At 50.0% G+C, this 22854-nt stretch overlaps 2 protein-coding genes across 2 annotated transcripts; one reads left to right on the plus strand and one right to left on the minus strand.

Moving 5' to 3' along the window:
- Window positions 1-1391: 1391 nt before the first annotated feature.
- LOC125554376 (uncharacterized) lies at window positions 1392-4006 on the minus strand. Its single transcript, XM_048717946.2, has one exon. The coding sequence runs from the start codon at window positions 3960-3962 to the stop codon at window positions 1521-1523; it is 2442 nt and encodes an 813-aa protein (XP_048573903.2). The 5' UTR covers window positions 3963-4006; the 3' UTR covers window positions 1392-1520.
- A 5379-nt stretch (window positions 4007-9385) lies between these two features.
- Window positions 9386-10207, plus strand: LOC147977122 (uncharacterized). Its single transcript, XM_087519895.1, has 2 exons — window positions 9386-9750; window positions 9847-10207. Exons 1-2 carry the CDS (start codon window positions 9451-9453, stop codon window positions 10135-10137), a joined length of 591 nt encoding a protein of 196 aa, XP_087376021.1. The 5' UTR covers window positions 9386-9450; the 3' UTR covers window positions 10138-10207.
- Window positions 10208-22854: the final 12647 nt, after the last annotated feature.

Raw genomic sequence — 22854 nt, forward strand, 5'->3', positions numbered from 1 at the left:
AGATGATATGAAGAGAGAGTGGTGGGATTTGAACTGAAGACTGTTTTGTTTGATACACCCTTTGTTCACAAATATAAAATGTTTTAACTGTGTGTTTATTCACTCATTTCAGTCCTTATGACGGTCATATTGAAATAAACAAACCTTTTATATTTGTGAACGAAAGGAGTATGAAATTGTTTTTTTTCTGGTTTGAGATGATGTCGGATCCTTTTTAAAAAATAGATATGAAATTGACATTTTGTAGATTCAAAACATTCTCCTCTTAGGGATACACGTGTTCATTCTTAAACTGGACTTTTTTAGACAATTCTAGAACTGGAAATATGGACAGGAAATAGGAAAATGACATAGTAATTGATTAAGTGAAACCCCTCAAAAAATTGATTAAGTTTTTTATTGAGAAATAAAAAAAGGTTAAGTTTTTTTAGGATAAATTTTTTGATTCTTTTGGAGAAAGGGTAAAAAAATTGATCAAGTGGATCTTGCAGTTCCATGTGGGCTGTCAATTAGTGTGGGCCTAATGAGAAAGTAGGCTTCCAACCCTCCGTAAAAAAAATAGCAGAGGCTTCGAGGCCAGCCCATGACTAAAGTTGCACTACTTTACATTTCCTCTTGCACAATACGAAAAGAGTGCTAGTTTTGTGTAATCTATGGTAAGTTTTCAATATAATCTAGTCCATGCATGGCAGGAAAGAGTTTGACTATAACTCTTTACGATTTTCATGTTAGGCGTGGTTGCATAATATGAGTTTCCTATTGAACTTTTTTTGGGTTTTTAAGGTTAAACCACTCCCATAACTCATTCTTAGGGAAAAAATGTTCTTATTTTTTGTAAAAAATTATCATTTTATTTCTTCTTTTAGGATAATACCAGAGCCCTTCATTCATTAAACCTTAGAATAACATATGTTTTGTATCGTTTACATTTAATTTTTTCTCGTAGGACAATGCCAATGCCCTTAATTCATTATTTTCTTTGTTCTAGCATAGTACGGATATTATTTTCTTTGTAAAAATGTCTGCCATATTTCTTATTCATGTACTCCCTCCGTCCCAAAATATAAGAACGTTTTTAACACTACACAAGTGTTAAAAACGTTCTTATATTTTGGAACAGTGGGAGTAGTACTTTAATTTGCAAGAAATTTTGTTGAGGTGCCGGAAGCCTACGTAGTTTAGCATTTTATTTTGATCAAACACTTTATAATTAATCTTCGCCCCTGATTTTCATGGGACTACCACGTATTACAACCCGTTGATTCTGTAATAAAGAGTCCGTGCGTGTAACATAGCCCGCCGGAAGCTGGCGGCTAGCTAGTCAACACGGTTGGCATTCACGGACGCACAGGAGAAAATAGTGGCAGACGCGTTAGAGAAAAAACCGGCTGTTAGATTTGAATCTGATGGATTAAACGAAAAGTGACCGATGCATACCAAAAATGGAAAATGAGGCAACTGAGGTATATCTAGGTGCTCCCATTCAGCACACATATGCAGAGAGCGACCGATATGGAGAACTACACTGCATGATCGTCAGCATGCTCTACTGGGACGCTCTCCCATGGCTTGATGGCCGGCCTAGTTATGCCACTGTGCATGGTTAGCGCACAGAGCACGGTCACGAACTCGCTGCCCCGGGCCAGCGCCTCCTTGTGCGCCTTCAGGTGTGCCTCGCCACTCGGCGGCGCCACGTACATCATGAGTTCTGTCCACAGGTCGGCCAGTAGCTTCCACATGGTTGCCTCGTGGTCGTTGGTCTCTTCCTCCCTGCGTTTGTTGTTGAGCCTTTTCCCTAGCAGCGCTCCCTTTTGGACCACCGTCATGGCCGTGGTGGCATGGTCTAGGTCCATGTCACCGGCGGCCAGCAGCACCCTGTTGCACCGAGCGCGCTCGGGCGAAAAGTGGTACCACCAGCACCCCCCTAGCGCGACCTTAAGGTCCTTCTTCATGGCCTTGTACACCCGCTCCGTCCCGGGCTTGTCGTCTGGGAGGAGCTCAGGATGCTGGGCCACCAGGTACGCGCAGTACCCCGACAAGGCAGTCGCTACCACACGGTTAGCCGGTAATGGTATTTTCTTCTTCTTTGGGTGCTTGGACTCCAAGAGTGTGGTGGCTATGTGCCATGTAAGGATGACCTCTGCGACGCTCTCGCTGTCGCACGCCCACGAGAGGTCGGGCCGATGCTCTGCCAGTGCAGACAAGCCGTTGCTGAGCGGGCGGCTCTCGCGGACGTGTCTCAGCAAATATTCCATGATGGATTTCTTGGCTTCCTCGGGCACAGCCTTGTTGGGCACCCGGAGCCGGAAGAACCACATGCGCATGACCGAGAAGTGCTTCACGCGGAGGCTGGGGTGGCTCATCATGCGGTTAATGCTACGCACCGACATGATGTGCTGAATGACGCCTCTCAAAATGGGGCTGGTGCGTGGACGGCGGAGCTTGACGGTGTAGTCGCAGATGAGCGACACGGTGAGCCATTTGGAGAAGACGAAGACGAGGAACTCCCAGACCTCCTCGTAGATGAAGCATACCGCCAGCAGGATGGTGATGGCCACCTGGATGGTGGCGAAGAGCGCCGGGACGTGCTTGGTAATTCTGCTCAGGAGGCACCCCGCCACCCTCAGCAAACCCACCGACATGGTGTAGTCGTCGCCCGTGATGCTGCGGCGGGCGTAAGCCATATCGCCGTTGTTGGAGAGGACGAAGGTTAGGGCACAAAAGCCCCAGACTGTAATCGGGTACAGGATGTAGTTGGCGAGAAAGAAGAAGCGGCTGGCGAACACGACGGGGTGCACAGAGTGGTAGTACTCGGAGAGGAACTGCATCTCGTCCTCGAGCAGTTGGAACAGAGCAGCCGCCTTGGCTTCCCCAGCCTCGACCTCGACCTCGACCTCACCCTCGACCTCGCCCTCGACCTCGACCTCGACCTCGACCTCGCCCTCCCCAGCCTCGACCTCGACCTCGCCCTCGACCTCGACCTCGCCCTCGACCTCGCCGCAGATGCAGAGGCCCTCAAAGATGAGGCGCCTGCACTCGCGGGTTTCCAGGTCCGAGATGGGCCACCCCTCCAACCTTGGGCGGAGTAGCTTGAACAGCGCCAAGGAGAGACACAGCCTCTTGGCATCTTCTTGGAGGTCCTTCAGCTTCCAGACTTCACCGACCGTGACGACGGCGGAATAGCCGTCAGCTGTGACCGTCGCCTCGTTGAGTTGGAGGTGGTACTTTCTTTGCTCTTCTTCCTTCACCAGGTTCTCTTCTCCCATCACCACAAACTTGCACTCCTCGAGGAGCTTCGACCCACTCGGACCTTGTGTTTCTCTTTCTCTTCCTTGCAGCAGCTGGCCCATGTAGGATGTGAGAAGCTCCGCATTCTTGCCGTAGGCAAATGATCGCCTCCCGATCTCGGAGATGACGACCCTCTGCACCAACTTGGCGGCGCCGAGGGCCCACACAATGCCGTACGTCGTCTTCCGCCCAGCGCCATGGACGTTGACGTTCACGAGCATGCCCAGCCAGATGGAGCGGGCGGCACGCTCAAAGATGCTCGAGTACTCCGGCATGCGTAGGATTGCCTCCACCTTCTTGCGTAGTAGCTCCACGAGAAGCATCCACATCAGGATCATCCGCGCTTGAAGCGGGAGCTCCTCCGTCGACTGGCCGGAACCAGACGTGGGTCCGTCTTGGTTCTTGGCCTCCGAGAAGAGGTAGGACATGGCAGGGACGAAGAGGGAGAGCGCCAAGGAGAGGACGAATCGGATGCTGGGGTTGAGGGTGGAGCTGATGTCATATAGCCGGCTGAAGAGATTGAGGTTGAAGAAGAGCACCGCGAGGATGAACATGAAGACGGACGTGGCCACCATGGTTGTGTCATTTCTCCCGTGGGTGTACAAGGACGTCAGGTTTTGGACATAGATGTCGATGGTTCTGTTGCAGAGTGTAGAGTTGACGAAGAAGCTCATCTTGATCTAGCTACACAACCGATAGGCCAACTACTGCCTCAAACATATATGCACATGCTTTCTTTGTCGGAGTATTATATATAACTATAGCTCCGTTCAGCTATGCTAGCAACTAGATGTGAACACAGATCACGGTCGGGCATCCGAATCTTACCAAAGCCATGTGCTCAGGAAAAGATGCACATTTGCTACTACATCTACGCAGAAGCTCTTTTGAAACTTACATACAAGCTCATGTGGCCTGATTTTGTTGGAAGAAAATAAGGCCCATGCCCACCCCATTAAATTCAGGGGAGATGATAGCTCTCATATCCGTGGGTACGAACTAAGAAATTTCTTTCCTTCAAAAAAGATCATTTGTACTCCCTCCGTTCACAAATATATAAGAGATTCTGGTTATTTCAATATGGACTACATACAGACTAAAATAGATGAACAACTCAACAAACACGCTTTTTTTAACACAGTAGAACGCAAATGCCCACCGATATGCACATACACTCACCCCTTCTTAATGCACGCACACACACCCTACACCTAGGAGCACCTCCGAGATACTGAGCCGTCAATAGATTGACAAAGCCACCAGAGCTGTCATCATAGTCACGGAAACGCCTCCTCGCACCGAACGAACATCGCCGGAAAGCCTGGAATAAATCCAGGACAATGCGAGTACTAGTTCCAAGTCTAGGACTTGAACTCTGGTTCCACCACAAAAAAAAAACTAACCATCTGAGGTACGCTTAGTTCACGAATGAACAAACACTCTAAAACATGTCTATAAACAAAAAGTTAGAACTCTAGCATTTGAGAGCAGAAGGAGTACTTAAGTATAATTTGCGAAAGCAAAGTAATCGATAGGATATCTAAGCAATGTTTAAGGGCAAAGTGCAGCACCATCTATACAAGCATGTATGTCTGGTCATATCCATAAAGCAAAAGCATACCCATGTTTTTGCCTTTGGAACTTGCTTTTAATATATCCTAAAGATCCCTCAAGGCGGGTGTCGGTCATGATATAGATTTTCATATTTTTTTGCAAATAATATAGCTTTCATTTCATTTCTTCATCACTATACCTTTTCTTTACCAAGGTGGGTCTCCATAGTCATTTTAGGGTCTTTTGGTAGGTGGCTTGGAAGCACCCCTAATTATTATTTTTTGCATTATTCAAGTAAAATATTGATTAGAACTTACTCCCTCCGAGTACACTAAAATGCCTCTATATGCATTTGAGTCAAAAAAAATTAGAACATCATATATTTGTGAACGGGGGAGTACCTTTTAAAGTGTATAGACAATTCATGCGTTAAAAACAGTCAGAAGAAAAATCTTAGCACTCTGGTAACTGTAGCAGCCCGGGCGATTTATTGGACTTCGGACCTAGACCCAGACCTGCCCGACGATCGAATCTGCGCATCGGTACGTACGCCATGGTGGCTTTCTGCAAGAAGCATTCAACTGCAACGGCCACCAGAGGCTGTCTGGCCTCCTTTCATGATGCAGTATGAGTGGCTGGAGAACATAGTCACGGGCATCATCGGGGAAGTGTTCAAGGTGTGGGACACCAAGGAGAACCTAATTGTCACCTCAAACAGCTTGACAGGAGCAGCGAGGACGACTTAATGATATCCGTCGTAACAAAGGTCGCGAAGGACATTAGGTGCCTGGCCGCAACATCCACTCGATCGTACAGCTCCGACGAACCACCGCATCCCTGTCACAGGTTGGTTACTACATCATGATGGGTTAGGTAGTTCTATCATTGCACAAATTTCATTGCATAAAGTTCATTCCGAGAGCAAGCTCTTGCTACCTGGATCCTAGCTTGGTTCCCTGATGCAGTGCTCATGGAGTTTCTCCTATAAAAAAAATGCCAACGAGTGTTAGCCCTTGGGTTGATCTCTTTTTTTTTAGCTTGGTTCATTGATGCTGCAGTCGACGAGAAGGCGGCGATTGCAGGCTGTCTATGGACTCTGGTTGGCTCACAATGCAACAAAGGACGGTAAACGAATTGCCGCACCACATGAAATAGCAAGTTGGAGTAAAGGTCTACTCCTATGGGGCAGTTGCTAAGTACCGGGAGAAGGGCGGTGCCGGTGCGGTTATTCGAGATCATTGATGGTGCTTTCAGTTTCAAGGCTGCAGCCTGCCACTTTTTCTCACATACTGCCGACCCGGAGCTGGCTGAAATTATGGCCTACCGGCGAGCGATCCAGGTGGCGAGCAAGATCAACTTCCGAAGACTCCATGTCGAGCTTGATAGCAAGGCTGTGGTGACTGGTGAGTATGCTACGGGAGATTTCAAAATTTAGTTGGATTGTAATATTTGCATTTGAATTAGTGCCGCATTCAAATATTTTTCAACCGTGCAAGATTTGAAATGCTATTACTTCAATCCTATGGACATGAAAAAAGAAAGGGTGGAGGTTTGAGGGATATGGTTGGATGGCCCGCTGGCGTATCCAGGTCCATGTGCGAGTCCGGACCAGTCTGTGAATGGATATTGTGTTCATTTTGAGGGTTGGCGTCGCTCTTCGTTTTGAGGTCGGCGTCGCCCTTACCCATTGTGTTCGCACAGATATTTATAGCATATTATGTATATCATCACCCTCAACATGCTTAGATTTGATTGACGCACACATAACTTGAGTCGGACATCAAATGCAACTCGAAAGATCACTGTTTACAAAGTCACCCCGTGCAATTGAACAGGGAGTTACTAATGTTAGGGTCATCAAAATTCACGGACGGACAGGTCACCCTGATGGTGTACGGCCGTGAGATCAGCTGACCGAACTTGAACCGCGCTTCAGCTATCACGGCCACCAGGGACACGTTCGGCGACGACCAGCCCCGACAGCTGTTCTTCCCGACGACATCGTACCGCCAATACTCAGCCTTCACGTCGATGTTGGTCATATTCTGCGGCGGCTGCCACTGCCCCGGCAGCGTGTCCACCTGGGCCGCTGACCAACCGGTCGAGCTGTACCATATCTCGAAGTTTATGGCCTTGTACTTCACCGTGGTCCGTGGGCTGGTGTTGATGGACACGAGGGTGAAGTAGTAGTAGTCCTTGTTGTCAGGACCACCGCCGGTTTTCGCGTTGGCGATGGCGAAGGCGATATGGGCCGGCGAGAGGAGAACTGAGAAGATGACGCCGATGGCAGTGGCAGCCTGGGTCACGATGAGAACTGCAACGACATACTGCTTGGTGCTCCATCTGCAACAGCATCTAGGAGAAGAGGCCATGGGAGCTAACTATAGCAATACAGATCTGGGCCGCAGAGTGTATAGACAGACGGAGGCTAAGAAGCTTAAAAAGGAAGAAGAAATGAGCAGCGATCACGCAGCCATGAGCTGGCTTGCTTTAGTCTCCAAGTACTTTACACGGTTCTCAATGCTGACCACTCCAATGATTTTGCTGGCTGGCGGTTTATCTGCTTTGCCCATCTTACTCCTTGTGCGGATGGTCGGTATTCGCCTTTACCGTCAAATTCTCAGTGCTCCTTTCTGTGGAGGATTTAATCGTCTATCTTCTTCCTACGTTCTAGTCTCTGAAAAAAACGTATGTTCATGTCTTCCAACGCAGATCGATCTGTGGGACGTAGCTGCCATAGAGGCACTGATGTCAGCCGACACCAGTTTCCTTTATAAAAAAAATTGCGAGTGTTTCTTTGCAGTTTGTTTGAGAATCATTTCTGATGCAAGCCGGTGGAGAAGAATCATTTTTCACGCAAGCCGGTGGAGAAGAATCATTTCTCTTTCTCATATTGTTTGAGAATCAGAAGGACCCAAGTTTCAGTTTTGTCATTTGGGATATGGTCTCTTCTATCTTTGACATATGTTTTGGCCTTCGGCACTAATAGAATCGCCGTTTATGCCGAGTTCCAAAGAAACTTGGCAGAGCACATATTATACTTGGCGAAATCTTCACCTGTGTCAAATTCGGTGCAATGCACTCGGCTGGACGGGCCCTGGTAATCATCAATATTGCCGAGTGCATTGTATTGAGAACACGGTGAATATATCAACAATGTTTGCCAAGTTCCTGCCACAAGCAACTCGGCGAACCTCACCGTCAGAATGAACGCGCCATTAACGGAAGAGCCACATGGCACAATGTTCACCGAGTTTTTGGTGGACAAACTCGGCGAAGCCTTCCCAATAGAAATAAACCACGTGGCAGAACACATTGCCTAGTACAGAAAATCTGCCGGGTTCATCATTCAGCATAACTGGGAAATTTGTCTGTTGAGTTCCACACTAGGAAAACATCTAACCAATTAGGGCGTGTCGCGTGGCACGTCGTTATTACCCAGTGCCAAACTTCGCCCAATTCTTAGACACATAAATTGGGCAGTCTCCATCCAATAAGGGCTCGCGGCAGTCTCCATCCTTCGCCCAGTTCTTAGAAACATAATCTCGGCAGTCTCCATCCAATAAGGGCTTGCGGCGTGGCACGTCGTCATTACCAGCGCCACATTTCGCCGAGTTGTCTCTCCACAATGAACTCGGCGAAAATTTGACAGCTGACTTGCTAATCATATATTCGCCCAGTTTCGCACTTGATGAAGTTTGACAGCAGCCGACTGACAGGGCTGAATGAAATGATTTATAAAAGAGTCGAGCAATCAGCAATAAATGCTCACTTTGTGAGGGATACAAACTGTCTTATGTTAAGCAGAGAAGATTCATAGTGACAGTCATATTTTCCACAAAAGGTGCAATGATGACTGTAGCTTTCTGCTTCGGGACGACGTGGCAATTTAAACAGGTCCCGTCGCTCCTCAAAAACAAGGGGGGACTAAACCACATGTCAGTGTTCGCCGAGTTTTTCTCGTCCGAAACTTGGTGAAATCGATATTCTGTCTAGTTTGTTTTGTTTGCCGAGTCATTTTTGATCAGAACCTGGCAAAGGCACAACTTTGCTGAGTTGCTTATCGCTGCCGAGTCGGATTTTGGATCAAATCCGGCAGACAAAAATTCGCCGAGTTCCTGATAGAATGAACTCGGTGAACTCTTGAAACTCCGGACAAAACCTGCTTCTAATAGTGTGTGGTTAATTTGGTTTATTTATATTCCACTTCTAGTGTCGAGTGGCTTGTTCTGATGGGGGGTAGTGATTGTTTTGTGGTGAAGAGACATCGATGCATTTCGTTATTATATTAGGAATGCTTTGTATTTCTGATTACTCCCACCGTCTTAAAATAAGTGTCTTGTCCTTAGTATAATTTTATACTGAAGCTAGTACAAGGTTGAGACATTTATTTTGAGAAAGAGGGAGTATAATATACCGGGCCGTTTCTTTCTGAAAAGAAATATAATAATCTGAGTAAGAGGATAACCCATGCCTGCCGTCAGAGAATATCAGTATCCCCGGCTCGGCGGTTCCCAACTTACTGTTTCGCTGAATATAAGAGCAGGAATTGTTGGCTTACTGAGACAGACAGAGAATACTAGATAGTAGTGAGTAACATCAGAGGATATGGCACCAGGTGGCGATAGGAAGCTCATACTGGTAACCGCGCTTGCCACAGTGCGCTACGCGGTGGTCGCCGTGGTTACCGTGCTCACCGCTGCCGTGCTCCTGATGGTGATCAGCGCCGTGCTCCGCTCTGAAGACATCCGCATCTCCATCGATCACGGCTACATCGAGGCGGGCAAGCTGTGGTTGGTGACGGAGGCCGATGACGCCGGTGCTATAGCCATGGCGGTGAACCTTTTCGTCATTATGAGTGCCCACAACCCTGGCCGCCGCAGCAAGATCGCCTGCAACAAGACCACGGTACGCCTCCTCGACAAGCAAAACGGATACATAGAGATCTTCAGATTTGATCTGGACAGTTTCACCGTGCTGCCGGGGGCGTCCCACAAACTGCAGAATAGACTGGCGATTAGTGACGGCCAAGCGCTGAAGTACTTGTGGGATCAATACCATGGGCAGATCAGCTTCCCCGTCATGCTGCAGCTGGACGCTATCATCACCTCCTATCCAGTAACGGGGAAGAAATCCAAAGCACGCACCTTCTTTTGCTGGCCGGTGACCCTCGGCTTGATAGGCTACCACACGCTGCAGGACACCAAGGAAGTTACTTGCACGATGAGAGAAGAAATCCAGTACCGTGTTGTGCCGCAGGCGCTACCGCCAGCGCCAATCGGGACAGCAGGCTAGCAGGAGAGCAAAAATGTATCTCCGTTGTATCAACAACTTTGCGTGATCGTATTGATTTAATCTTGGTTTTTTTCTCCGTGATGACTTTTTTGGCAATGCTTCCTGCGTGATTGCTTTCCTATATCTTTGTGCACAATTCCTGGTTGTGATCAATACTGATGATAGTGAGATTTAATCCTGTTTTCCTAGGCTTAAAAAAGGCGCGTGCTAGGCGCAGACCGGTCGGCCCACAACCGCCCCGCCATCTCCTTCCTTCCTCCCCCTGACACCTTCTTCTGTGAGAAAAAGCTCCAATAGCGCCGCCATGAATGAGCGACACGCCCCACCTTGGAGAACCGCCCCGACAGATCTCGCCGGTCAACACCATCATCGCCGTTGTCTCCTGCATTTAGCGCCTCGCCGGTTACATGCGTGTACCAGTGTGCGCTCGCGGTTGTAGCTGGCCGCACCTATGTGGCGACGGCCATAGCTCCGGTGGCTATGGTCGACGGTCCCATCACCCCAACGATGAGCTCACGAAATGTACTCTCTCTTTCCCTCGGGTTGTTGGTGGCAGCAAAAATGTCCACTGCTTGTAGCAAAAAAGTTGTCGTTTCCAGCGAAAAAAGCTCCGGTACCGTCACCCTTGTGGCCCATCATAGCAAAAAACGTTCACCAGTTGGTAGCTTTTGTGGTTGCCGGTTTCAGCATCGGGTTGACGCCGGTGATGGGTTGTAGCAAAACAAGGCACCAGTTGTAGCAGCCAGTGGTGAGTTGTAGCAAAACAAGCAGCCGGTTGAAGAACAAAGGCAACGCTGTTGTAGCGTAAAATCGGCACATGTGGTTGTTTGTACAAAACCAGATGTCGGTGGTGTGAGGCAGCTATGCCGGTTGTAGCATTATGAAAGGTCGTTGTAGCAGGAGCATTGCTCGGGAGCAGCGCTACCACCCTCGCCCCCCGCGGTCACCACGTTCTCATAAAAAAGCGAGATTGCCGCTTGATGCGTCTATTTTATATCATGTTTTTCTATTATTGTTTCTACTGTTTTATAGTTATATTTCGTCTTTTGATGCAATTCTAATGTCTTTTTCTCTCTTAAAGTGTAAGTTATATCACAAAAGGGAGATTGCTGACAGCCGAAATTTTGGACCTGAAAAGAGCTACAACAGAGATAGTTATTTTCCGGAGCTCCAAATGACATGAAACTTTACGGAGATTTATTTTGAAATATATAAAATACTGGAAGGAAATTGCACCAGAGGGGACCCATGATGGAGTCACAGGCTCAAGTGCGCATGGGGCGCGCCTGATGAACTTGTGGGTCCCACATAGGGCCCGCGTGGCCCATCTTCTCCTATATGAAGCCATTTCCTCTAGAAAAAATCAGAAGAAGACTTCCGGGAGGAAGCACTACCGTCTCGAGGTGGAACCTGGCCAAGAGCACATTTGCTCTCTGGCGGAGCGATTCTGCCAGAGAAACTTCTCTCTCGGAGTGGGAAATCAAAGTCATCACTAAAGTTCCTCTCACCAAGAGAGAACGAATCTCCATCAACACCTTCACCAGCACGATCTCATCTTCAAACCCTAGTTCACCTCTTGTATTCAATCTTTCTCTCGAGCTTCAAATTGGTGCATGTGGGTTTCTATTAATATTGATTACGTCTTGTAGTTGATGCTAGTTAGTTTATTTGGTAAAAAATCATATGTTCAGATTGTTAATCATATATCATTCTCCTCTGATCATGAACATTAATATGATTTGTGAGTAGTTTCGTTTGTTCTTGAGGACATGGGAGAAGTCTTATGATAAGTAACCATGTGAAGTTGGTTTTTGTTCAATATTTTTGATGATGTGTTATGTTGTTCTACCTTTAGTGGTGTTGTCCGAACGACGACTACATGGCACACTACCATGCTTAGACCTAGGGGGAGGCATATTGTGGGATTAGTAGTACATAATGGGTTGTTAGAGTGACAGATGATTAAACCCTAATTTATGTTAGGAGTAATCTTGAGTTTGTAAACATGAGTCATGGTTTTACGTGGTGTCGGCATGAGCTAGCACAACGTGGTGTAGTTGGTCCGTGTCCAGTACGTGGTAGGTTAGGAAGCAATTAGATTAGGAAAATGGTACTTGTCCGGTTAGAACATTGTGTTCATGTGATGGGAGTCCTACTAGAAGTCATACACGTATAGGTTCAGGTCAGTTTAGGTCGGTTGCTAGTGCGTGTATAAAAGCACAGCCTAGGACGTGGGTTTTGTAACATCATCGACCGAGAAAACAGAAAATAAAAAGAGGAGAAACAAAGGGCACGATAAGAGCCCTTGGCTATAAAAGTTTTTTGTGTACATGTTCGTCATACTGTGATGTGATCGATCCTGTGGGCAGAATTCTAACAGTTTATGCGCTATTTCGTAAGGGTCTGATTTGGATCCATATATTCCATGCTATGGCTAGATTTATCTTAATTTTTCTTTCATAGTTGCAGATGTTTATGAGAGGGGTAATCAAAAGTACGTTGTTTGCTCAAGTAAGAACAACAACTTAGCACTGGTCCAACCACATAACTGTTGGAAGTATGCCCTGAAGGCAATAATATTGTTTTATTATATTTTTGTATTCATAATTAAGAGTTTATATTCTAGGATATAACTTATATATCCTAGAATATGTGCTCGGTGGAAAACACAGATGCATGTGTAAACCAAAAATTGGTAAAATAATATTCGGTGATGGTGATGGTGGAGCAACGGCAGCGCTTCGCTAAGCAAAAAAAATTGTGGACGAAAACTATGCCGGGAGGGAGAGACGGGGCAGCAGCCAGGGCCAATGTCTTGGGGTGCCTCGCTGCGCCCCCTCCCCTATATTTATTTGTGTTGGATGGCTGGGAGTCCAGCCCTTCTCCTACTAGGAGTTGGCGCCAAGGGGAGAGGACTTGGACTCCAAGTCTAATCCTATTCCTAGTAGGACTTTTCTTTTTTTCCTTCCCTAGCCACATGGGCTTTTGAGAACTTGGTGGCCAGGGCACCTCGCCTCAGCCAATGCTAGCCCTTGGGATGTGGTGGACCCACTTGTGGACTTCCGGACCCCTTAAGAATCCTCCGGAACCTTTCGGAAGCTTCTAGGTACAATACCGAAAAAACTGTACCTTTTTTCAGAACCCAAAATATGACTTCCCATATATAAATATTTACCTCTCGACATTCTGAGATTCCTCCTGACTTTCGGGATCTCATACGAAACTCCGAACAACATCCGATTACCAATCGTCAAATATCCCAATACTACTCTAGCGTCAACGAACGTTAAGCGTGCGACCCTACGGGTTCGTTAATCATGTAGTCAGGACTGAGACACCTCTCTGGTCAATAACCAATAGCGGGACCTCGATGCCCATATTGGCTCCTACATATTCCACGACGATCTTTTATCGGTTGAACCATGATGTCAAGGATTCGGTTAATCCCGTATGCAATTCCCTTTGTCCGGCGATATGTTTCTTGCCCGAGATTCGATCGTCGGTATCTGCATACCTAGTTCAATCTCATTACCGGCAAGTCTCTTTACTCGTTCCGTAATACAAGATCTCGTGACTAACTCATTGGCCACATTGCTTGCAAGCTCTTTACGATGTTGTATTACCGAGAGGGCCTAGAGATATCTCTCCATCACAGGGAGTGATACATCCGAGTCTCGATCCATGCCAACTCAACAGACACCTTCGAAGATACCTGTAGAGCATCTTTATGATCACCCAGTTACGGAGTGAGTTTGATAGCACACAAGGTATTCCTCCGGTATCCGGGAGTTGCATTCCTGTTGTGGTGTCGTGTCATTCCCGACACATTCCTGTTGTGGTGCCGGGTCAGACAACAGCAACGTTCCAAGAATCCTCCAGCGCCATGCCGGACCATCGCCACAACAAGACTCCTCCAACACCCTAGCACATGCCTTGCGAGGCTCCCGATCAACTCATGTGCATGCGTTGTGCAGGATGACAAAGAGCCGAGCCATGGCCACGAGCTTCGACAAGGAATCGGGCCGTGGCGCCTCAAACCTGCCCTATCCCTCCGGCAATGTGGTGTCTGTGGTGAGCTCCCGCAGGCGAGTGCGCCCTCCAGCCGGCGACGCAAGAGATGTGTTGGATGAAATGGTCAAATGCCATTTTTAATCTTTTCCCTTTTTTATTTTTTTGTAAAAATGTTGAAATAATTTACTTTTTTCACTTTTTCTGTAAAAATGTTGAAATATATTTGAGATTGATTTTATGTGTGAATTAGTGAAAGATATTCTTTTGGGAGTTAACTTTAATGAATAACTAGGTGCAATAAGTTTAAACCATCAAATTTTGGAAGTTAAGTTTAGGGAGGTGGCACAGGCAGTTAAGTTCTGGGAAAGGCTAAAGTACTCTTATTTTTCCGAATCATGCAGGAGAACTTATTGCATGTCGAATAGTAGTATATATTAAGAAAAATAAAAGAAAGGGAAGTTTGATGCTCTTAGCTTCAGGCTTTGCACTAAACAAGAAGCTCAATGATTCCCAAAGAGGGAACATATGGATCAAGAAATTCGGTCGTTGTGCTTTCGCTTTCATGCATGCATGGCCTTGTTGTCTTTCTTTGCACTATTTTTTTTTTTGTTTTCGTACAAAGCAAAAGAGCGCCAGGCTTCCCAAAGTGGAGTGAAGCACATGGCTGAAAGATGCATCGTGAACTAAAGAAGCTCCGTTATTGATGGAAAACGAATGTGCAGTAAGATAACAAGCAGTCAACAAAGAAAGCAGTGAAGCATGAGTAGCACATATACCGAGACGAATCCAATGCACGCATCCATGCGCTTTCATCCATGTGATTGAGTACTTCTTTTCTGTTTTGGAACTGTTAGGCCCCGTCGCTAGGTTGGTTTGGCCGCGAATCCCGGGTCCTGTCTTTACATGACGCACCTAGCGTGAGTAGAGGTTGTGCCTAAAAGTTCGTATTTTGAAAGAAAAGTAAATGACTGTCACTCTATGTAATTGTTCGTTGGTGTTTCGGAGCTACTGTTTGACCAGTGATGTTTTTACATTGTCGACTGTATATGGAGAAAAATGGATGTGTCAGCTGAAAACCAAATTTTCGTGGAATCTAAAAACTTCTAGCCCGAGCCATCAGATTCTGGATGGGCAACTCAGAATCTCAGATCGGAGGTGGTACCCTTCGAACCACCTCTCCATCCATTTATACTATTATTAAACAAGAAAACATATAAGTTAAAAAAAACATATTGTTTCCAAAGCGCAGGCAGAAACACGTACACAAAACAACCAAGATAAAATACCACATAAACCATCAACATAAAAAATAACTCTCATCTGTGTAGGTTTAGGAATTTAGAAGAGCAGACGAAACTCTGCCATCAATCGATCTGCACCATGCCTCTCGCGATTCGCGAACAGACTCACGGACTCCCTCCCCATCGGGTCTCCCCACCGCCAGCCTCGTCGATCTCACTGTGCTCAACCCCCCCCCCCCCCCCCTCAGTATTAAGGCAACTGAATCATATAAATTACCTGACAAATTGCTCCTTGGTAGTGTTCATGAGCAGTTAGCAACATATGTACATCTTGTAGGTTCCATTGGAGAGAAACGGGCACAAATTTTTACAGAGGAGTGCAAGCCTTTTCCAGAAGATGTCCAAATACAATCAATTTACCCCAGTGCAAGTGCACCTAATCCAATGTTCTTGTCTTAGAAGGTGCAGATTTCTAGCAACCATATAATACCGAAATGGTATGATCTATGTTGCCATCTTCTGACCCCCGGTTAACAAGCAATTTCAAGAAAAACCACCATTTCACTCTGTTTGGTTATCATTTTGCAGGTCTGATATAGCAGAACTAGAGTTGAAGCTCTCTTGAGTATACCAAAAAGATGTCAAATCTGCAACAGATGGTTCAGGAGCTAGCCTCAATTGTTTAAATTCAACACTGAATCCTATTTCCGTATTAGTACAGTTGTGATTTGGTCATGTATTTACACTTCTATCTGAAAGTCCCAAGCATATTGTGTTAGTTAGTTTGTTTTTTAGAACGAAGACGCCAAGATGCGTCCGGCTTTAACTTAATAAAGCCCCCAACAGGCAGCGTAACACGACATAAGTCTTAGTACAACACCAACCAAAAGCCTAACCGGCCCAGTCACAGATGCGATCGAAGCTACATAAGGCGGAGGTCAAGCAGGCCACAAACATATTACATGGCCGAAGCCCGTACAGAGCACGCAGGCTCGTCAGGCTACAAAAGGGACCACCTCGATAGTAGTGGTCGAAGGCTCCCTAGCCAGCACATATACTTGCATCAGACGGTCTTGGCCATTCTTTAGAGTCTCAGTATCCTTGCGCCTCCCCAACGGACTCCAGTGCTGTAAGAAGAGGTTGCATTTGTAGATAATATTAGCCGGATGAGTTGGGAAGCAACCCTCAATAGTCAGCTTGTTCCTAATAAGCCACAGAGCCCAAAGCAGTGCCCCTACACAGCTCGACAACACCCGCTTGGCTGGCCCCTGGATCGCGTCTAAAATCTGAATAAGCTCTGCCGTCGATCTAGGGTCCCATTGGACGCCTGCAGCCGTTCGCACCACGCTCCACACAAATCTTGCCAGTGGGCACACGAAGAAGACGTGATTTGCGTCCTCTGGTGCACCACACACAGCGCAAGGCCTAGTGGCCGGGCCATTGCGTTTGGCTGCATTCAAGGAGGTGGGAAGTTTATCACGGAACATCTGCCAAAGAAACAATTTGATCTTCAAAGACAACCGAGCTTTCCACAACCCCCTGATCACAAGTTGCGCCGGCCCTTTGCACATCTTGTGTTATAGCGATTTAACCGTGAACTTGCCTGAACTCGTGAGTGCCCGACTCACCGTGTCTGGCTGGTCCGATAGGACTGTTAAGCTAATCATCTGAAGCAAGGTCGCTAGGCTAGCTTGCTCCTGCCCACTAAGTTCACGTTTGAAATGTATTTCCGGTGGCGTTGCCGTAAGCACCTCCACCACGGACTGAGCCGGGTCCACCGCAATGTCTTACAAATCCCGGAATTCGGCCCATAGGGGCTGGGCTCCTATTCAGAAATCGGTCCAGAAGCGGGCGGACCGGCCATTCCCAATCGAGAATTTTGCCCCCATGGTAAATGGCGGTTTGATCGTCTATAGATCATTCCAGAAGGGGGATCCCCTTGTCCGGCCCTCGAAATTTTTTCCGTTAGGGAAGTATTTTGCCCTTAGAAGCTCAACCCAGAGCCCCAAAGCCCCCTGGGCAATCTTCCAAATCCACTTACACATCAGCGCGATGTTTAGGATCCTCGTGTTAGTGATCCCAAGGCCTCCCAAGGCTTTGGGTCGACACACCCACTGCCATTTAACCATATGATACTTGCGGTTAGGGTCCGTTCCTTCCCAAAAGAATTTGTCCCGAGGTGTGTCCATCTTGGCATGCACCCCTTCTACTAGCAGAAAGGGGCCCATGGCAAACATGGGCAAGGATGAAAGGCTCGAGTTGGTGAGAACGAGCCTTGCAGCCTTCGAGAGAAATTTACCCCTCCACGGGCAAACCCTACCCCTCACTTTGGCACATAGAGGTTCCTAATCCTCAATCGTGGGCCGTTTGGTATCCACAGGAAGGCCAAGGTATGTAAACGAGAATTTACCCACTTTGCAGTTGAGCAAATCGGCTATACGTCAACCTTCCTCAGGCTCCACCCCCATGTAGAGCACCTCGCACTTGTGAAAATTAATTTTGAGGCCTGACATGAGCTCAAAACTAAGAAGAATCGCTTTGACCGTGGCTATACTATGATGGTTCGGACAAAACATCAGCAGCGTATCATCCGCGTACTGTAAGTGTGTCACTCCCCCTGGAATGAGGTGGCCAACCAACCCTTTGATATGGCCTGCCGCGGCCGCTTTTCGGAGCGTAGCGGACAGCACGTCAACTACAAAGTTGAACAAGAGCGGGGACATTGGGTCGCTCTGCCAGAGTCCCCGTTTGTGACGGAAGAAGTGCCCTACTTCTCCGTTCACCGAGATTGCAGTCTGTCCTCCCGAGACCAGCTGCATTACTCTGTGTACCCACACCGCCGAAAAACTGCGACTAAGAAGGACCTGACATAAGAAGTCCCGGTTAACCCGGTCGTACGCTTTCTCGAAGTTTAGCTTCAGAAGAATGGCCGGTTCCTTGGTGCGTTTGAGTTCATGAACGATCTCCTGCAGGGCTAGCGGACCCTCCAGGATGTTGCGGCCGCGAATGAACGCGGATTGGTTGCGATGAATCGCTCTTTGGGCTACCGGGCCTAGACGTGTGGCACAGGCTTTAGCAAAAATCTTAAAAGGAACATTAATGAGCGCGATCGGGCGGAATTATCTGATGTTGTTAGCCCCTTGGACTTTCGGAATAAGTGACAGGACCCCAAAATTAAGACGCGCTATGTCTACCATCCCTCGCATAAACCCATTACAAATCTCCAAAATTGGGCCTCTAAGGATCAGCCAGAATCGCTTGAACATGGCCACCGGCCACCTATCTGGGCCGGGCGCCGTGTCCGCTTTCATGCCCATCAGGGCAGCGTCTATCTCTTCTGGAAGGAAGACAAGCCCCAGCTCATCGTTTTCCCCAGCCAGAATACGTTGGGAGTCGTCCCAAACATCCACACGAAGTCCATCCCCCTGAGCCTCGCTCGACCCCATCAAATTGAGATAGAACTCATATATGTGTCGAGAGATGTCCTCTTGTCGCAATAGTAGCCCCTGCTCTGATTGCAGCCTAAGGATTGCGCATTAGGATTGCGCATTTTCTACGACGACCATTAGCATAAGCGTGGAAGTACTTGGTGTTGGCATCACCTTTGAGAGTCCATTTCAGGCCCCCCAGGCGACGCCAATACTCTTCCTCGCCACACAACAACGCCTCGACCTGCCCCTCAAGGGCGTATCAGTGCGCCCACCCGTGCTCCGAGAAGGCGCGCGCGTCTGCCTCCGCGTCAATTCTCGCGATCTCCTCTAGTACCGACGCCTTGAGCACTTTGGCATTCCTCCCCAGATTGGCTCCCCACCCCTTGAGGCTTGCCCTGAACGGTGCCCCTACCACATTCTAGAACTCCATCGGGCCCCTCTGGGGCCCGACCTGGTTAACGCACGCCCACCACTTCTCTTTGAAGATTTCGTCGAAGCCTGGTGTTTCGAACCAGGACGTCTCGAAGAAAAAACGTGGGCTACGTCTCTGTCTGTCCTCCCCTGAGGAGTAAATTAAAGGGACATGATCTGAACCTGTCCTGGTTTCAGCGATCAGTGTACAGAGGGGGTATCCCATCTCCCACTCCGGCGACATGAACACCCGATCCAACACCGAGCGGACCGGGGCTAGTTGCTTGTTTGTCCACGTAAATCTTGCGCCAGACTTGGCCACTTCCCTAAGTGCCATGGAGGCAATGGCATGTTATACATGGTCACCCTAGACCAGTTTATATTGCTGTTGTTCTTGTCCGCTCCCGAACGGATCAGGTTGAAGTCCCCTCCCACGAGGAGAGGAGTCGCCGTTGCGGTCACCGCAGTGACCTTGGCTTGGAGTTCTCCCAAGAACTCCACCGATCTTGCGTGATCGGCCGGGCCGTAGACCTCAATGACTACAAGCTCATGGAGCGAAGCTCGAATGCGAAAGTGGGCTGCGATGAAGAAAAGCCCCACGTCCCAGGAAATAACATCATACATAGCACGACTCAAACCCAAAAGCATTCCCCCCGAGTGCCCAACCGCAGGTACATGTTGCCACTCAAAACGTTCTAGCGGGTCTATCGAGAGCAACTCGTGAAAGCGGAACTCTGTTTTGATAGTCTCTTGTAAACCCACGATATCGACGTCCTCAGAGCGCATGTAATCCTTAAGCTGGGTGCGTCACCCCGCGTTGCCGAAACCCCAAATATTCCAAAAAAACTCGCATCTAGATCACGCGATTACGGTTTGCCACGCGCCTCGCCTTGCCCTTGCTCAGCGAGGAAGAGGGGGCAACCCCTGTTGCCTGACCCCTCTCATCGGGCACAGAAGGAGCAGCAGCGTCCCCTCCCTCGGGGGGCCCTGTCCTCTGTTCTCCATGCGCAGCAGCCGCGGCCGTCAGCGCTGCCTGTGCCAGTTCCTTCGTGCGAACCAGCGAAATCAGTTCCCAGACGCCCCCCACGCTGGAGGGGTCAACCCCACTCGCATCCAACACCTCATGCAAATGCTCGTCTAAAAAGGAGTCTAAAACCGTGAAGCGAGGGGGTGGATTACCTGAAATCTCCATGTTCCTCTGAGCCTGGAGCAGCTGCGCCCGCTGCAACGAAGGCATGTTCCCTTTGGCCCCTTTGGAACGCGAGCTGGTGCGCACCGGCGCCGCCGGCACCGTCCTGGTCTGCTTGGCCTTGGAAATCGTCGCCGACTTGGAGACTTCCTACAACAGAGGGTCAACAGAAGGAGGCGCAGTTGGGGCAGCCAACGTCATGTCCGACTGCCGCGGGGTCGGGGGCGCGCCTAGCGGCTCCATCAAGCGCACCGCCTCCGCCGGCACCTTGCGCACTGCCGCCTTCTTCATGAGCTTCACCAAACCACTCAGAGTGCCACCATGGCCGTGCGACGCTGGGGCCGCGTGGAGAGGAGGCGTGAGGGGCTGGGGGAACGAGCCCGCGGGGAACGGCCTCCGCCTGCACCCGAAACCCCAGCAGGGTCCGAAACCAGGGGCGACGAGGTCACCGAGCCCAAGTTGGATCCATACTAGTTTGGGATCGCGATCTCCACCCCGGCAGGCCTGCCCACAGCCACCACCCGCGGTTCCACCACCGCGGCCACCGGCGCCGCAGGGCTCGGCACCAAGATCTCGAGCTTGTCCCACGCCGTCGTGTCAATAGAGTCATCCTCCATGCTTGCGTCTAGGTCCTGGTCCTTGTCCTCCGGCTTGTCCTTGTCGTGGTCGCGCGGGCCCTTGTCGTTGGGAGGCGGAGGTGGGGGAGGAAGGGCAGGGGCGGCTTGGCGCGCTGGCTCTAGCTCCGGCTCGAGCTTGACGTTGTAGCCATCTCCGTTGAGCCAAATCCGCACCGAGCCGCGCAGCTTGGCTGGCGCACGACACGCAAAGCGCATGCGCACCGGACCTGAGCGGATCAACGAGAGTTCGTCCACCACCAGTGGCCGGCCAATCATGGTCGTGGCCGCCATCAGCCGCTGCATCGGAGGGATACCCCTCATCTTGACCCAAAACTCGGGCATGGACAGGGCCTTGGGCTCGGCGAGGACAGCGTCGCGGATACCCGCCATGATATTGTTGATGTAGAGGAAAAGCTTGCCGCTACGCGTCGCCATCTGAAGCATGACCGGGTCAGGGAAGGCCACCGAGAAACAATCCGTGTCAAAAGGTGCCACCTGCCAGTCCCATTCTCCCTCGAAGACATGAGGTAACTCCGCCTCCAAGATTTCTTTAGTCAAGACCCCGGGCGCCGCCGAGACCAAGGCCGCGTTGGCACCCAAGAGACTCTCCGGCGCCGAATCCGCCTCCGCGGGATATTGAAGACAGAAGAAGCCGCCACCAGGGAAGGCATGCCCCATGGATTGCAGCAGTAGAGGCTTGCCACGCATGGGACAGTTAGCCGAGGCGTGCCCTTCTTGACAGCATAGAACGCACAACTGCTTCAAAGTGCAGTGGATCTGGTAGTGTCCCGCTCGCCCGCACTTGAAACATTCGGGTCCGTCCGCCTCCTCGATGGGGATGGGCTCCGCCGCCGTGCCCTTGGAGGAGGAAGGCTTGGAAGCCGCCGGACCCGCTGACTTGTGCTTCTTCTGCTTCTGCGTGGAGAAGGGGTCGCCGACGCGGTCGCCGCAGTGGGGGTGGAGCTCGTCCTTGTGCTTGAGCTCCAATCCACGCTTCTTGTGCTCCTCCTTTTGCTTCTTCTTGTGCTCCTGCTCTTTGAGCCACCAGGGAGGCGGAGGCCCCCAGCCTCCTTCCTCACTCACGCGCTCCGCCGCACGCTCCGTCGCCGGAGGGCGCGGATCTCACTCACGCCTGCACTCCGCCACCAGATCCGCCGCCACCCGCTTGTCCGCACGCCACTCTGCCTTGGATCCCCTGGCCACCAGCTCGGCGAAGGAGTGCACGAGGGGTGGACGGGGAGAGAGTGGGTGGAAGGAGCGAGCAGATCCGCCGAAGCGCCGCACCTCTGATTGCGTCGCTGGAAACCCTAACGAGCAGTCTAGGGCACCCCGCGGGATCCAAAGCCACTTATATACCTGGCTAGCCACACGCGGGCCGGAAGCAGCAGGCCTGTGCCGAGCATCTCGGCCCACCTCCAACGATGCCGTGGCCACCACGAGGGGTCCTGTAGCCGGGGCCGCAGATGGGCCACACATGGGGGAGCAGCCCGCCATCAGCGCCTGGCCCAACGGCCCGTCCGAACCACCCGAGCCAACCCTAGGCCAGGGGTCCAGCTCCTCCTCCTCCGCCGCCGCCACCTCTGACAGCGCCAACTACCGCGGCGCGGCCGGCGCAGACGCCAGGCTACTCAAGGGTGCGGTGGACACTGCAACCGCGCGGCGCGTCGCGCCCTGCGGCGGCCGCTTCACCCTCGACGCCGCCTAGGCGCCCCTCTGTGGTGCCCGACCGAACGCCCCTGGTCGCCGGGCACCACGCCCACCCGGCGCAAACACGGTACGCCGGCCAACTTCGAGGGAGCCCCCGAGCTCCTCCGCCC

The sequence above is a fragment of the Triticum urartu genome, chromosome 4A (genome assembly GCF_056163025.1).
Source record: "Triticum urartu cultivar PI428250 chromosome 4A, HENAU_Tu73, whole genome shotgun sequence".
Taxonomy (NCBI): Eukaryota; Viridiplantae; Streptophyta; class Magnoliopsida; order Poales; family Poaceae; genus Triticum; species Triticum urartu.